The 13,589-nt window shown below is 39.2% G+C and overlaps 3 protein-coding genes across 5 annotated transcripts; 2 read left to right on the top strand and 1 right to left on the bottom strand.

Annotated features, from left to right (window-relative positions):
• Positions 1–3: 3 nt before the first annotated feature.
• Positions 4–3,632, bottom strand: LOC114458428 (BET1-like protein). Its single transcript, XM_028440795.1, has 4 exons — positions 3,383–3,632; positions 1,611–1,690; positions 339–395; positions 4–251 (listed from the first exon to the last, which is right to left on the bottom strand). The coding sequence occupies exons 1-4, from the start codon at positions 3,420–3,422 to the stop codon at positions 87–89; spliced, it is 342 nt and encodes a 113-aa protein (XP_028296596.1). The 5' UTR covers positions 3,423–3,632; the 3' UTR covers positions 4–86.
• Positions 3,633–4,103: 471 nt separating this feature from the next.
• Positions 4,104–8,734, top strand: LOC114458433 (protein THEM6-like). Its single transcript, XM_028440802.1, has 3 exons — positions 4,104–4,135; positions 7,752–8,260; positions 8,615–8,734. Exons 2-3 carry the CDS (start codon positions 7,757–7,759, stop codon positions 8,708–8,710), a joined length of 600 nt encoding a protein of 199 aa, XP_028296603.1. The 5' UTR covers positions 4,104–4,135; positions 7,752–7,756; the 3' UTR covers positions 8,711–8,734.
• Positions 8,735–8,837: 103 nt separating this feature from the next.
• Positions 8,838–12,068, top strand: LOC114458432 (protein THEM6-like). Of its 3 annotated transcripts, XM_028440800.1 has the most exons (4): positions 8,838–8,989; positions 9,221–9,353; positions 10,993–11,499; positions 11,629–12,068. In XM_028440800.1, the coding sequence occupies exons 3-4, from the start codon at positions 10,993–10,995 to the stop codon at positions 11,728–11,730; spliced, it is 609 nt and encodes a 202-aa protein (XP_028296601.1). In that variant the 5' UTR covers positions 8,838–8,989; positions 9,221–9,353; the 3' UTR covers positions 11,731–12,068. The 3 variants fall into 3 exon arrangements, with proteins under 3 accessions (XP_028296601.1, XP_028296600.1, XP_028296599.1); XM_028440799.1 differs by lacking the exons at positions 8,838–8,989; positions 9,221–9,353 and adding an exon at positions 10,662–10,889; XM_028440798.1 differs by lacking the exons at positions 8,838–8,989; positions 9,221–9,353 and adding an exon at positions 10,662–10,916.
• Positions 12,069–13,589: the final 1,521 nt, after the last annotated feature.

The raw sequence follows: 13,589 nt of genomic DNA, 5'->3' as shown, positions 1-13,589 counted from the left end.
AACATTACAGTGCTCAGTGGCTCCCTCTGCTGGTCTCTGTAACCCTTGTTATGATTGGTCCATGTCCTTCCTACAGTTCCAGATGTTCAGCTGATCCTGGACAGCAGTGAGTAGAGGAGGAAGAAGAGAAGAACCAGACCCACAGATACGTAGAGGAGGATCCTACGGTGGTCCCTCCCTGACCCAACCATGGTTGAGAACCGCTTCACGCTGCCCGTCAGCAGCCCCGTCGCACTCAGGAAGTTAGAGTTCTGAAACATTATCAATAATATTTGTTTATTGATCAGTGATCAACAATAATCATATTGTTTATTTTATTGATCGTTTAAATCACTTGCCATTCCATCCAAATACTCGTTGTGATCGTCTGCTTCTCTATCGATGTCGAAGGCCAACTGTTACAAACCATGGACAACAAACTTCATTATTTATGTTTCTTTACTTATTTACTCAGAGCATGTTTGTTTTTCTGAGAATGTTTGGTTTAGTGAAGCTAAAAATCACATTTATTACAACATGTTCACTTAAACCAGGGGGGGTATTGCACAAAACCAGGATAGGAGATAAAGCCTGGGGGGTATTTCATCAAAGTGTTCTTAGTAGAGCCAGGCCTACGGTTTAAACCTGGTTTAGCCAAGCCGTCCGTGACAACGCTGGCTTTTCCCATTCCATCAAACTCTTCTCATCTTGGAGCTCCCCAGCTGAGCCAAGCCATCTGACAGTGTTTAGCTTAAACGAAAGTCTTCACAAGACCCACGAAATCGATCACAGATTTAATGATTAGAGATGTGAGGGCGCATGCGCTGCAGCTTTTACTGAATAATCAGCCAATAGAAACCAATGCTAAGACCAACAGGATGTGACATCATCTATTACTACGGTAAGCAGTGAGAATAAAGGACAAATGCGTTGAACAAGTTAACAGGGTTAAAGTTGGTGTTATTTAGTCAATTTATCACAAAAAACAACCGAAGCATGTGATCACACACTGATCATGTGAGTTTGATCAGTTTTTTTTTAAAACACCTGTCAGCGTTTAAAAAAAGACGATGTAACACAAATAATATGTAATTTATAAGACTTGAGTGTTTGATGAATAGATTGTTGAACTCAGCACTAAACATGAAATTCAAATGTACAGAGGGAGCAGTGGTGCCTGGATGTCACATCCAACACTGCAGACGCGGTGCAGGTACCACGCATTCTCCTTTATCCTGGATGTATTTATCAGAATTTTGTCTATTACCCCCCTGGTGATTATATTCACAACTGGATTAGCATTGATTTGTTGTTTATGAATGTTATAGTTGTTTATGAGAATTGTTGTTTATAAGTGTTGTTGTTTGAGTGTTGTTGTTATGAGTTTTGTTGTTGTTGTTCAAGAGTGTTGTGGTTTATGAGTGTTGTTTATGAGAATTGTTGTTGTTATGAGTGTTGAACATTGTTGTTGTTTATGAGTATTGTTGTTGTTATTCAATTTAATTCAACTGTTGTACTGTTGTTTATAAGTCTTATTGTTTAAGAGTTTTGTGGTTTATGAGTGTTGTTGTTTTTAAGTGTTGTTCTTTAAGAGTGTTGTGTTGTTGTTTATAAATGTTGTTGTTGCTCACAGATCTGAGCTTGGAGACTTTGGAGGTTAAATTTTCTGTCAGTCGTTTGTTTTCAGCATCCAGCAGCTCGTCCACAGCTCCTGTAAACATCAACAAACATTAAGGCCCTACGCTATGAATCTACATAATTATATCTTGGATTAATCTCCCTTAGCGGGCTTTAACTAACCAAACATTCCCTGTCAGAGAGAAGCTGTTTTACGATGGTTGATCACAACACGTTCATTTAAGCCAAGTGATTTCAGCCTGATACGTGCGTGTTCAATGAAAGGGGTGGAGATTGCGGCGTCTGACCAATCACTATAATGGAGAAAACTGGCAGAGTGACCTTTCTTACAATGAGGAACAGCTTATGATCTTAAATAAATGTAATTAATTTAAATCCATGATGACAGCGAAGAGCAACAAAAGCAGTCTAACGCTAACACCAGGTGGAGCTTTTATACTCGCTCAGATCTGATCCACTTCATAACTTGGTCCTGACCAGATTATGTGTTGCTTAAATTCAAAATTATGAATAACAGAAAACCATCATTTACACCAAAAACAACACTGTTGTTACAGAAAAGGCAGGAATGAAAGAACCCAGGCAGGAAGCTGCTGACACTGTTAATGTGTAAAAGCGTGATATTACTGATCACATTATATATGTCCAATGGATTAATATCATAAATAATCTCACACTTTTACACACTCACAGAGTCAGCTGATGAAGCCTGTCTCGATCTGTATGCGCGGATGAGTGAAGTCATATATTCGATAATTCATTGAATTGACATAAGACTTCACTCATCCGTGCATACAATCAAGACACAGGCTTCATCAGCTGACTGTAGATCAGTCCATCAGATATAAATCTATATCTTTCCTAAAGGACGTCATCGGTAAATGAAAGGATTGCATCGATGTCTAATTCTCTCTCCTGTCAGCTGTCAGATCAGATCCACACAGTGACGTGTTCACACATCACCTTTTATTGGACAGCTCGCTTTCTAAGAGAACTGATTGGGCAGGAGGCGGGACTTTATCACTCGCTAAAATCCTAGCCAGAGCAAAACCTGCTCTTGACCAGGCTAGCCGTTCAGCACAAGTTTCCATGCTGATTTAGCTCCGTAAGACGTTAGCAAGCTTCGTAGTCCAGCACACACTGATTAAATACTGGATGTTAGCGAGATAAGAGGTAATCTAGATTTGTAACACATCCCCCAACTGATCATATTAATGATCATCCCATGGATTAATATTGATCATTATTAACAGTGTCAGCAGTTTCTTGCCTGTGTACTTTTCGTCCTGCTTTTCTATTGTTTTTGGTCTAAATTATGGATTTTAATTCTTCATATTTTAAAGAATTATTCTTCAATAGTGATGTAAGTTGCTCTCCACAGTTTCTCTGTGAATGTGATTGGTCTGACGCTGCTAACTCCGCCCCCTGTCACGGAAGCGCACACGTAGCCAGGCTGAAATCACCTGGGTTAGTGAAAGTGTTTATATCCTGTTTCATAGTGCAGAAAATGTTTGGTTAGCTGAAGCTAACACACACATTCCAGCATATGCTGATCTAGCTTTGTAGTACAGGCCCTTTGTGAATTCTCTCAGTTTATGTTTTTGTCTCAGATTACACAAACACATCATCAAACCATGTTATTAATGAGAGGAGATACTTTAAAATAACACATTTCAATCACACAGTTATTTAAAGACTGTGAGAGGATTTAAACACAAACACATCGAAACCGTAAAGCACATATTAACACAATCCGACACTTTACCTCGGTTCCAATCCGCCATGTTGGACAGTGACGTCACCATAAGGAACTTCCTGGGTAAACAGAATCACGTGATCGTTGAGACAGATATCTACATTTATTTTATGAATGTATCAATGTAAATGTTGAATATATGTTTGAATGCGTGTGAGATTAATATCAACATGTAAAAAATATTTATCGCGAGGGGACGCGTTGAGTCCGTGAGGCGCGGAAGGAGAAAACCGAGAGCTGTGATGCGGCTGCGCACGCATCCCTGCAATGACTGAAGGCAGAGCCGTTTTTAGAGTGAAAGCAGCATCGACATTACCAAGCAGTCGACATCCGACCAATCAGAGGAGAGCTCAGGCAGCGCCGCAAAACGTGACGTCACTTCCGGAGTCATGAGCGATTTCTGAATATATTTACTAATGTAATGATAGAAACACTAAATAGTGAACTAGTTAAAGTTATATAACTAGTATATAAACTAGTTAATATAACTACTATGTTGTCCAAGAAAGATTTTGAAAGTTAAAAAACTAAACTTTTTTCTTCAGAATTTTTTTTTTTAATTAAACAATAATTATAATTCTTAAATGAATGAGTGAACCTCTTCAGTATCCTTGTAATCTTTATGTTTTTGTTCTATCTTTTGACTGTGAAGGTAAATGTAATGTCTGTGAGAAAGTTTGTAGACTTTTGAATTAGAAGTGGGAGGTGCTTGTTTTATTTTGAAGGAGTGCGGTGTGAGTTCCGTTTGAGGAGCAACAACAGGTGAGAGCAGCTTGCATTGCACAGGGTAGATTTATCTTGATATCATCCATTTATACTGAAACACACACATTACCAAACTGTACTCATACTGTATCGATACTATATCGATACGGTGTTACTGCGGTGTCAAAACATCTGAAACATGACCGCAGAAAACCGAGTTCAGAGAGTCAGTGAACTCGATTTATCTACAACAACATTATTGAATTTATTGGACATTGTTTATATTTCAGATCTTAATTTAGGTTTAACATATCTTTAATACTTTAAAATATAAATAATAAATGTGATCAAGGAGTCAAAACATGTGAAAATGTTTTGTTTTTTTTGACATGGAAAGAAAATCAAATCAGTTTATTTTAACTAAATATTAAATTAATTAAATATCAACTTTTTCTCTGACATTTTCTGCACAAACCTTTGTTTTGATCAAATTAAAACCTGTGATTTTTGAAAGTATTTCTGAATCTTCACTTTTTAACAATACTCACATCAATGTTAAATACACAACAATACTCATAAATATTAAATACACACACGTGTATTACTATTTAAGCAAATCAGGTTCTGCAGATAAATATAAAGTTTTAATACTTTCACAAAATTAACTATATTTGTGTGTGTGTGTGTGTGTGTTTGTGTGTGTGTGTGTGTAAGGCAGCAACAGTGTTAGTGTGACACACAAACATGCAGTTTGTCCTGATCAACCAGCTCAGCACGAACCACGCACACACGGGAAGCGCAGTTATTGCCCTTTGTTTTTTTTGGTTTTTTGTTGTTTTTTTAAAAAACTTTTTTCGAGGTATCTTTAAAGGGGACAGGTTTTTTCAGAAACCGTTTAAAATAGGATAACCACATTCGGTGTGTGGCTTCAGGTTATCAATACCTTGATGGAGTTCGAAAATGAGAAGCACGCAATTGTTTTTTTCTGGAGTTATTGCCCTTCTTTCGTTTTTTTTTACTCTGTTCGAGGTATCTTCTAAGGGTACAGCTTTTGTTAGAAAACATTTAAGATGGTTTTTAATTTTATAGTCTGATGTGATAATATTTTTTTATGTATACATCTAAGTTAGATTAAGGATGTTTAGGAAAAGATTGTGAGTTGTCATCAACATCACTGTTGATGACATCATCATAGGGCTTGGCAAAAAATCTTTATCAAATTTGTTGATAAAAAATTATTTTTATTTAGCAAATTCGAGTTTAAAATGTATTTATTTATTTGTTTTTTTCAGACTTTTTCACATTCCGTCTTTGTGGGTTACCGTAGCGTGATGTGAGCCAGCCCCCTCTTTGTTTACATGTGTTTAGCCTTTGAGTATTTTTTTAATTGTAATGTTATGTTATAAAATATGTAGTCATCTGATTTCGTAATCAGAAAATTTAAGCTACTGTGAAGGTGCCGTTGCACTTTTGCTTAAACCTGGATTAAAGTTTGAAATTGTTCATTTACTTTTTATTTTGGGATTGTTCTATGCATTTTAACTCTTGAGGACAATCACAGCAATAAATTTGCACTTTTGACAATTTATCTAATGTCTGCAGTCATTTTTAAGTGCATTGAAAAAAAATCGAAACTCAAGTTTTTCTTTAAAAAATCGGAGATTTTTTTTTAAAGCCAAAATCGCCCAGTCCTACATCATCAGTGTTCTAAAACAATTATTAGCCAATCACCGCACACTGCAGCCACATGCGCACCAGAGCCAGTCGATGGAGAGCCCACCCCCACGCCCCTCCCATTTTGGAACATTGGAATATTAAAACATTGGAACATTGGTTTACCTCTACAGTGATGTCATCAGTCCTACTTCTACAGTGATAATGTCATCAGTCCTACCTCCAGTGTGATGATGTCATCCCAATGTTCCAATGTTCTAATTCAATCGATGGAGCCCACGCCCCACCCATTTTGGAACTTTGGAACATTAGAACATTGGTCCATACAAAGAAAAAACCTTGGAGGAGGACTGAGATAATGCAGAAATTGAAATCTGACTGTAGAAGAGCTGAGCGTAAATGGAGATCAACAAAACTCCAAATTCATCTAGAACTATACAAAATAAGTCTGCGAAAATTCAATGATGGCTTGTTCAAAGCAAGACAGCAATACTTTTCTGAAATTATTGCTAAAAATGTCAACAACTCTCGCACGTTGTTTTCTGTAATTGAAAAGCTCACAACCCCCCCAGATCAGATAGCCCCTGAATTACTGTCAGCTGGAAAATGCAATGAATTTGCTGTATATTTCAATGAAAAAATACAATCAATAAGGTCAAACATCAGAACAAACCAGCAAAATAACAAAAAGCTTGAACAGCTTCAACCACTGAGGGATGAGTCAACTACAATGTTAGAGTTTATTACAGTGAACCCAAAAACAATAGAGGAAACTGTTCAGCAGCTGAATCCATCAACGTGTTGCTTTAACACAATACCCTCAAACTTGTTGTAAAGTCAATTGTCACTAATTTGTGTCAGATAATTAACTGCTCATTCCAATCAGGCACTGTACCAAAATCCCTGAAAGTAGCTGCTGTGAAACCTCTGTTAAAAAAGAGAACACTGGATGCCTCTATACTGGCTAACTATAGACCAATCAGCAACCTTCCATTCATAGTCAAGATCATTGAGAATGTGGTCTTCAACCAACTGAGTCAATTCTTAACATTCAACAAAATATTTGATAAATTTCAGTCAGGTCAGCATCAAAAAGCTACAGCTGGTTCAGAACGCTGCAGCTCGGGTCTGAACCAGAACAAAGAAGTCAGAGCACATTACTCCAGTTTTAAAGTCTTTACACTGGCTCCCAGTCAGCCTCAGAATAGACTTTAAAGTTCTGCTGCTGGTGTATAAATCAGTGAATGGGTTTGGTCCAGAATACATCAGTGACATGTTAGTCAGGTATGAACCCAGCAGGTCTCTCAGATCTATGGACACAGGTCAGATAGTGGAGACCAGATCTCACAGTAAACATGGTGATGCTGCTTTTAGTTGTTATGCTGCAAAGAAGTGGCACAAACTGCCAGCAGAGCTGAAGACAGTATCTAATGTGAACATTTTTAAATCAAAGTTAAAGGAACTTTTTTCTCTACTGTATGATTGAGAGAGAGATTTTTGGTCATGTTGATGTAATGTGTTTGTTGATGATTTTAATTGATTTTACTGATGATTTTAATTGATTTTACTGATGATTTTAATTGATTTTACTGATGATTTTAATTGATTTTACTGATGTTTTTAAATGTTCTTATTGATTTTGAACAATTGAATGTTTTATCATGTAAAGCACATTGAGTTGCCTTGTGTATGAAATGCGCTATACAAATAAATTTGCCTTGCCTTGCCTACAAATCTGACGTTGCACACCCTTGAACCAAGCAGCAGGCATGTTGACTACAAAATTATGGATGCACACACAGGCTAAATGCAAGCCGTTGACAAAGTTTCAGGTCGAGCTGATACCGCATCGGGGAGATATTCGTTCCACAAACACACACACAGACCATTCTTGCTTTTATAGATAGATTATTATTATTAATGTTATTAATATTTTTTTCTCGGAGGCGATGAATTATGATGATTATTTTACTGTTATTAATAATATTTATTTTCTCAGAGGCAATGGATTGGCTGATGCTGCTGCTGTTCTTCCTGTTGATCGCCTTCTGCTGTCTGGACGTGTGCTACTTCCTGCGTGCAGCGGCCGTTTTCCTGTGGGCGTGGTTTCAGCGTCCAATCAAAGACATCACAGCAGAGCAGCTGATTTTTAGCCGAGTCAGCACCAGTGACATCGACCTGTGTCACATGAACAACGCTCGCTACCTGCGTGAGTGCGACTTTGCCCGCTTCTCTCTCCTCACCAGGAACGGAGTGTTCTCCGCCCTGCGGGCCCTCAAGGCCTCCGCGGTAGTTGGGGCCTCCACTGCCCGCTACCGGCGCCCCCTATGCCTGGGAGAGGCATTTGGTCTGCGTAGCCGCGTGGTGTGCTGGGATGACAAGGCTTTTTATCTGGAGCACAGGTTCATCTCCTCTAAGGACCACATGGTCAGCGCCGTGGTTTTTATTAAGATGAACATCATCAGAACCAGCCCAGAGAACATCATGGAACACCTGTGTAAGAGGAAGGTAAGATATACACACTATTATACACACTAATATACACACAGAGTCATGGAACACCTGTGTAAGTGGAATGTAAGATATACACACTGTTATACACACTAAACTACATATAGAGTCACGCAACACCTGGGTATAATAATACACTAATATACGCCCTGACAGCTGATTAAGGAGGTCACATTTTTGGGTTCATTCCCACAATTTGATTATTGTGTGTTAGATGTTATGGTTCATATAATGAGTGATTGAAGTGTGGTTCTGTTGTTCTGACCCAAATGTTCTAACTCAGAAGTTCTAATCCTGTTGTTCTGACCCAAATGTGCTGACCCAGATGTTCTAACCCTGTTGTTCTAACAGGTGGAGCGGGTGGAGGTTCCTGAGGACCTCCAGCACTGGATCAGCTTCATGTCAGTGAACAGTGAGAGTCTGAGGGCGGAGTCTAAACTCAGCTGAAATAAAAACAGTGTTTAATAAACATCTACGTGTGTCGATCAATAATCAGTAATCACTTTCTAACACAATGACAATAATAAACACAGGCATAATAACCATTATTATTATTATTATTATTATTATTATTATTATTATTATTATTATTATTATTATCCAATCATTGACATTTATTTTCCCTCAGGAAGTGATTGAACAAACTTTATTGAATCCCATTCAGCCTGGCATTGAACCTCTACTACCTCATTAATGCTGACGTCATCACTACAAAGTCAAAAAGAGGTGCTACTGACTCAATGATGACATCACCTCACTGCTATTGATATAAATTATTGTTGTTGTTATTATATTAATAATATATGATAATAATTATGAATATAAAATGATGATATAATTGTTATTATTATTATTATTATTATTATTATTATTATTATTATTATTATTATTATTATTATTAATAATAATAATAATAATTAATTAGCATCAATAATGTACTTAGTATCGTTATTTCAGGATCAATAACCCTCACTGCAGACCCAGGTCGATATTTTTTTTTTTTTATGGCTGTTCAACCAATCAGATCCGCTGTCGTCACAGACCCGGATGTATCAATCTGCCGGGTGTGTGGCGTCACAGCAGGGACACGGTGAGTTTGACCTTTTTATTCGTTTTTAATCGGTTTAAACTTCTTTAAACATGTAATCGTGTGGCTGTGGATCGGATCGAGTTTTATGTAGTTAAATCCGATCAGCTGACAGCAGACTTTATTCATTTATTCACTGAGGAACTCTTAGAAGCTAATAGTGTTAGCAACAATGCTAACGGTATGGGTGGATGATGAATGCGGATGAATAAATGGATGGATGATCTTTTACAAAATAGAAATGTTTCTATAGCAGTAGCAAAAAAAAAAACCCAGAAACTAAAATATTAGAAATACTATCAATGATGTACAGGTTAGAACCAGACACACAATATTATATATTATATAAATCATATTGATTAGATCCATACCTGTCAAGTATCCTGTTTTGGCCGGAAAACTGCCGTATTTTACCCCTCTTTCTCACCATCGTCCCGTATTAGCATTTTCCCGTAAATATCCCGTAATTTAATGCAATAATAATTAAAAGATGCCTTAGTAAACTGAACGCTTTCACTAACCTCGCGAGAACTGCCTCTTGAAGTTCTCGCGAGATTAGAGCCGATAGCGGCAACAAACCCGGAAACAACTCAGAAAAGAGATGAATGAATGAAGACGTTCCGGCGAAAAAAACAAATAACTCGTGTAAATACCTTGGAAAATGTGACAGAGAGTTTACCTTCCTAAATAGCAGCAGATGGGGCACAGTTACACGTTCTGTAAGATTAATAACTGAGATTTTAGCGTCTACCACAGCGGAAGTACTACGTAAGTCAGCATGAAAAATCAGCCAATCACAAGCTCCACAAATATACACTGTTTTAAAAAAGTGTTAAATTATATCAAGTCTGTAACACATCTGTATAATAAGTCATTAGTGAATGCCAGAGAACCACATGAGTGAGCATGAGAAATTAATGAAAAATAAAATGTTAATGTCTAACTTAAAGACACGCAATGTGAAATTAACAGTAAATATGCAACGTGTTGACTTTTAATGAAATAAACAAATATGCTTCATATACCCATTTATGTTTTAATTTAGGCTGTTTTATAATGTAGGAGTAAGGGCTGGGTGATATATCGAGATTCAAGATGCATCAAGTTTTCTATTTTGGCGAAATATAAAACTACAATGTTGCACATATATATATGCCTGTGTGGCATTTTGCATCAGCAAATTTAACCCAGAATTGTCTTTCTGGTCAGACTACATTTGAAAAAAAAATTATCTAGATTTATATCCTATATCACCATTTTGAGAAAATACATTAAGGTATGAGTTTTGGTCTACATCGAGCAGCCCTAGTAGGAATGTTCACAGCATCTCAATGTCAACAAAGGTAGGCCTACCAGATTATAATCACATAATAGTATTTAGTAAGTGGTTGGCAAGTGGGTATTTTAGATTTCCTGTACACTTGTCTTGGGGTGGTGGCACATCTACTATCGGGCGCCTGAAAATATCCCTTATTTTTAAATCCAAAACTTGACAGGTATGATCAGAACATGGACTCTGAGCTTCTCAGCAGATCTTTGGTGAGGAACAGATGCAGAATGAGTGATGTGAGATGTTCCTCCTGATGCTCTTCATGTGTTTTATTAGGACTAATAAATGATTATTAATCTATTTGTTCCTCAGATGTTCCTCCTGTTCCTCCTGCTGCTGCTCTTTGTGCTTCTCTTCAGTTCTCTGGATGTTTGGTACTTCCTACGAGGAGCTCAGGTGTTTGTGTGGTCGTGTTTCCAGCCCAGAGTGAAGGACGTTCTGAGTGAGCAGAGCGTGGATGGACAAGTTCTCCTCCATGACCTGGACTACATGGGTCACATGAACAACTCTCGCTACCTGAGAGAGTGCGACTTTGCCCGCTTCCACCACTACATGAGGAATGGCCTGTTCATGGCATCCTTCAGGCTGGGGGCCAAGATGGTGGTGGGGGCGTCAACGGTCCGGTACCGGCGCTCCCTGGCATTCAGAGAAACCTTTGAGATCAGAACTCGAGTTCTGGGCTGGGACCAGAAGAGCTTCTACCTGGAGCAGCGCTTTGTCTCCAAGAAGGACAACTTTGTATCCGCTGTGATGCTGTGCCGGCAAAACGTGGTTCACTGCAGCCCCGAAGACATCCTGCAGGTTGTGGGCCAGGAGAAGGTCAGTAAATACAATCAAGAAAAATACAATTGAAAAAAATGAGGCCAGACATGGCCCCTGGGCCACCTATTGAAGAGCACATGTTTACTTCCATGTAGTAAAATGTGTTTGCTGTTGTTTTTTTTTCAGATAAAAAGTCCTGAGTTTTCTGAGGATCTGAAACATTGGATCAGTTTCATCTCAGCAAACAGTCAGAGTCTGAGAGCTGAGAGTGGACTGAAGGAGGAGTGACACGCGAACACGCACACACTGACACACACACACACACACACACACTGAGACGCACACAATCACGTAGAAGGTAAATATTTAAATACTTGAATGAATTCTTCATATTTGTTCTATTTCTGTGGAGAAGCTTTGAAGGGAATATGATCAATAGACTAAAGAGTAAAGTTATTGATTAAAATGATCCGTTCGTGACCAACGTTTGTTTTTAAAATTGACTTAAAGTTTATTATTTATCTTTTATTCCAGATGTTGGAGGAAATGCACTGTATCATTATTTATTAATATTTATTAAGGATCATTCCTGTCAAAGCATCTGAAATAAAATGCACCTGAAACCAGGAGTTGTTTTATTTTTAAAGGTGCTGCAGTTTAACAGTGTTATGTTCAAATCAAAGACTTTATAATGGTTGGTCATCTCCCACCAATAGACAGAGACGGTCCAATCAGGTTAGAGTGAGACGGTCCAATCAGGTTAGAGTGAGACGGTCCAATCAGGTTAGAGTGTGACGGTCCAATCAGGTTAGAGTGAGACGGTCCAATCAGGTTAGTGAGACGGTCCAATCAGGTTAGAGTGAGACGGTCCAATCAGGTTAGAGTGTGACGGTCCAATCAGGTTAGAGTGAGACGGTCCAATCAGGTTAGAGTGAGACGGTCCAATCAGGTTAGAGTGTGACGGTCCAATCAGGTAAGAGTGAGACGGTCCAATCAGGTTAGAGTGAGCCGGTCCAATCAGGTAAGAGTGTGACGGTCCAATCAGGTTAGAGTGTGACGGTCCAATCAGGTTAGAGTGTGACGGTCCAATCAGGTTAGAGTGTGACGGTCCAATCAGGTTAGAGTGTGACGGTCCAATCAGGTTAGAGTGTGACGGTCCAATCAGGTTAGAGTGTGACGGTCCAATCAGGTTAGCGTGAGACGGTCCAATCAGGTTAGCGTGAGACGGTCCAATCAGGTTAGAGTGTGACGGTCCAATCAGGTTAGAGTGTGACGGTCCAATCAGGTTAGAGTGTGACGGTCCAATCAGGTTAGAGTGAGACGGTCCAATCAGGTTAGCGTGAGACGGTCCAATCAGGTTAGCGTGAGACGGTCCAATCAGGTTAGAGTGTGACGGTCCAATCAGGTTAGAGTGTGACGGTTCAATCAGGTTAGAGTGAGACGGTTCAATCAGGTTAGAGTGTGACGGTCCTATCATGTTAGAGTGAGACGGTCCAATCATGTTAGAGTGAGACGGTCCAATCATGTTAGAGTGAGACGGTCCAATCATGTTAGAGTGAGACGGTCCAATCAGGTTAGAGTGAGACGGTCCAATCAGGTTAGAGTGAGACGGTCCAATCAGGTTAGAGTGAGACGGTCCAATCAGGTTCGAGTGAGACGATCCAATCAGGTTAGCGTGAGACGGTCCAATCAGGTTAGCGTGAGACGGTCCAATCAGGTTAGCGTGAGACGGTCCAATCAGGTTAGAGTGTGACGGTCCAATCAGGTTAGAGTGTGACGGTCCAATCAGGTTAGAGTGTGACGGTCCAATCAGGTTAGAGTGAGACGGTTCAATCAGGTTAGAGTGTGACGGTCCAATCAGGTTAGAGTGAGACGGTCCAATCAGGTTAGAGTGAGACGGTCCAATCAGGTTAGAGTGTGACGGTCCAATCAGGTTAGAGTGTGACGGTCCAATCAGGTTAGAGTGTGACGGTCCAATCAGGTTAGAGTGTGACGGTCCAATCAGGTTAGAGTGTGACGGTCCAATCAGGTTAGAGTGTGACGGTCCAATCAGGTTAGAGTGTGACGGTCCAATCAGGTTAGCGTGAGACGGTCCAATCAGGTTAGAGTGTGACGGTCCAATCAGGTTAGAGTGTGACGGTTCAATC

This window comes from Gouania willdenowi, unplaced genomic scaffold (assembly GCF_900634775.1).
Source record: "Gouania willdenowi unplaced genomic scaffold, fGouWil2.1 scaffold_119_arrow_ctg1, whole genome shotgun sequence".
NCBI classification, from domain to species: domain Eukaryota; kingdom Metazoa; phylum Chordata; class Actinopteri; order Blenniiformes; family Gobiesocidae; genus Gouania; species Gouania willdenowi.
Note: the sequence above shows the minus strand (reverse complement) of the source record. Positions and strands in the feature narration are given on the sequence as shown.

Excerpts from the sequence above, each read along its gene's own strand:
- LOC114458428 (XM_028440795.1), bottom strand. The coding sequence starts at position 3,422 with ATGGTGACGTCACTGTCCAACATGGCGGATTGGAACCGAG. Across the intron at positions 396-1,610 it reads AAGTCTCCAAGCTCAGATCT|TTGGCCTTCGACATCGATAG; the intron begins GTGAGCAACAAC and ends GGTTTGTAACAG. Across the intron at positions 252-338 it reads ACGAGTATTTGGATGGAATG|AACTCTAACTTCCTGAGTGC; the intron begins GCAAGTGATTTA and ends ATAATGTTTCAG.
- LOC114458433 (XM_028440802.1), top strand. The coding sequence starts at position 7,757 with ATGGATTGGCTGATGCTGCTGCTGTTCTTCCTGTTGATCGCCTTCTGC. Across the intron at positions 8,261-8,614 it reads AACACCTGTGTAAGAGGAAG|GTGGAGCGGGTGGAGGTTCC; the intron begins GTAAGATATACA and ends TTGTTCTAACAG.
- LOC114458432 (XM_028440798.1), top strand. The coding sequence starts at position 10,860 with ATGGACTCTGAGCTTCTCAGCAGATCTTTGGTGAGGAACAGATGCAGA. Across the intron at positions 10,917-10,992 it reads ACAGATGCAGAATGAGTGAT|ATGTTCCTCCTGTTCCTCCT; the intron begins GTGAGATGTTCC and ends TTTGTTCCTCAG. Across the intron at positions 11,500-11,628 it reads AGGTTGTGGGCCAGGAGAAG|ATAAAAAGTCCTGAGTTTTC; the intron begins GTCAGTAAATAC and ends TTTTTTTTTCAG.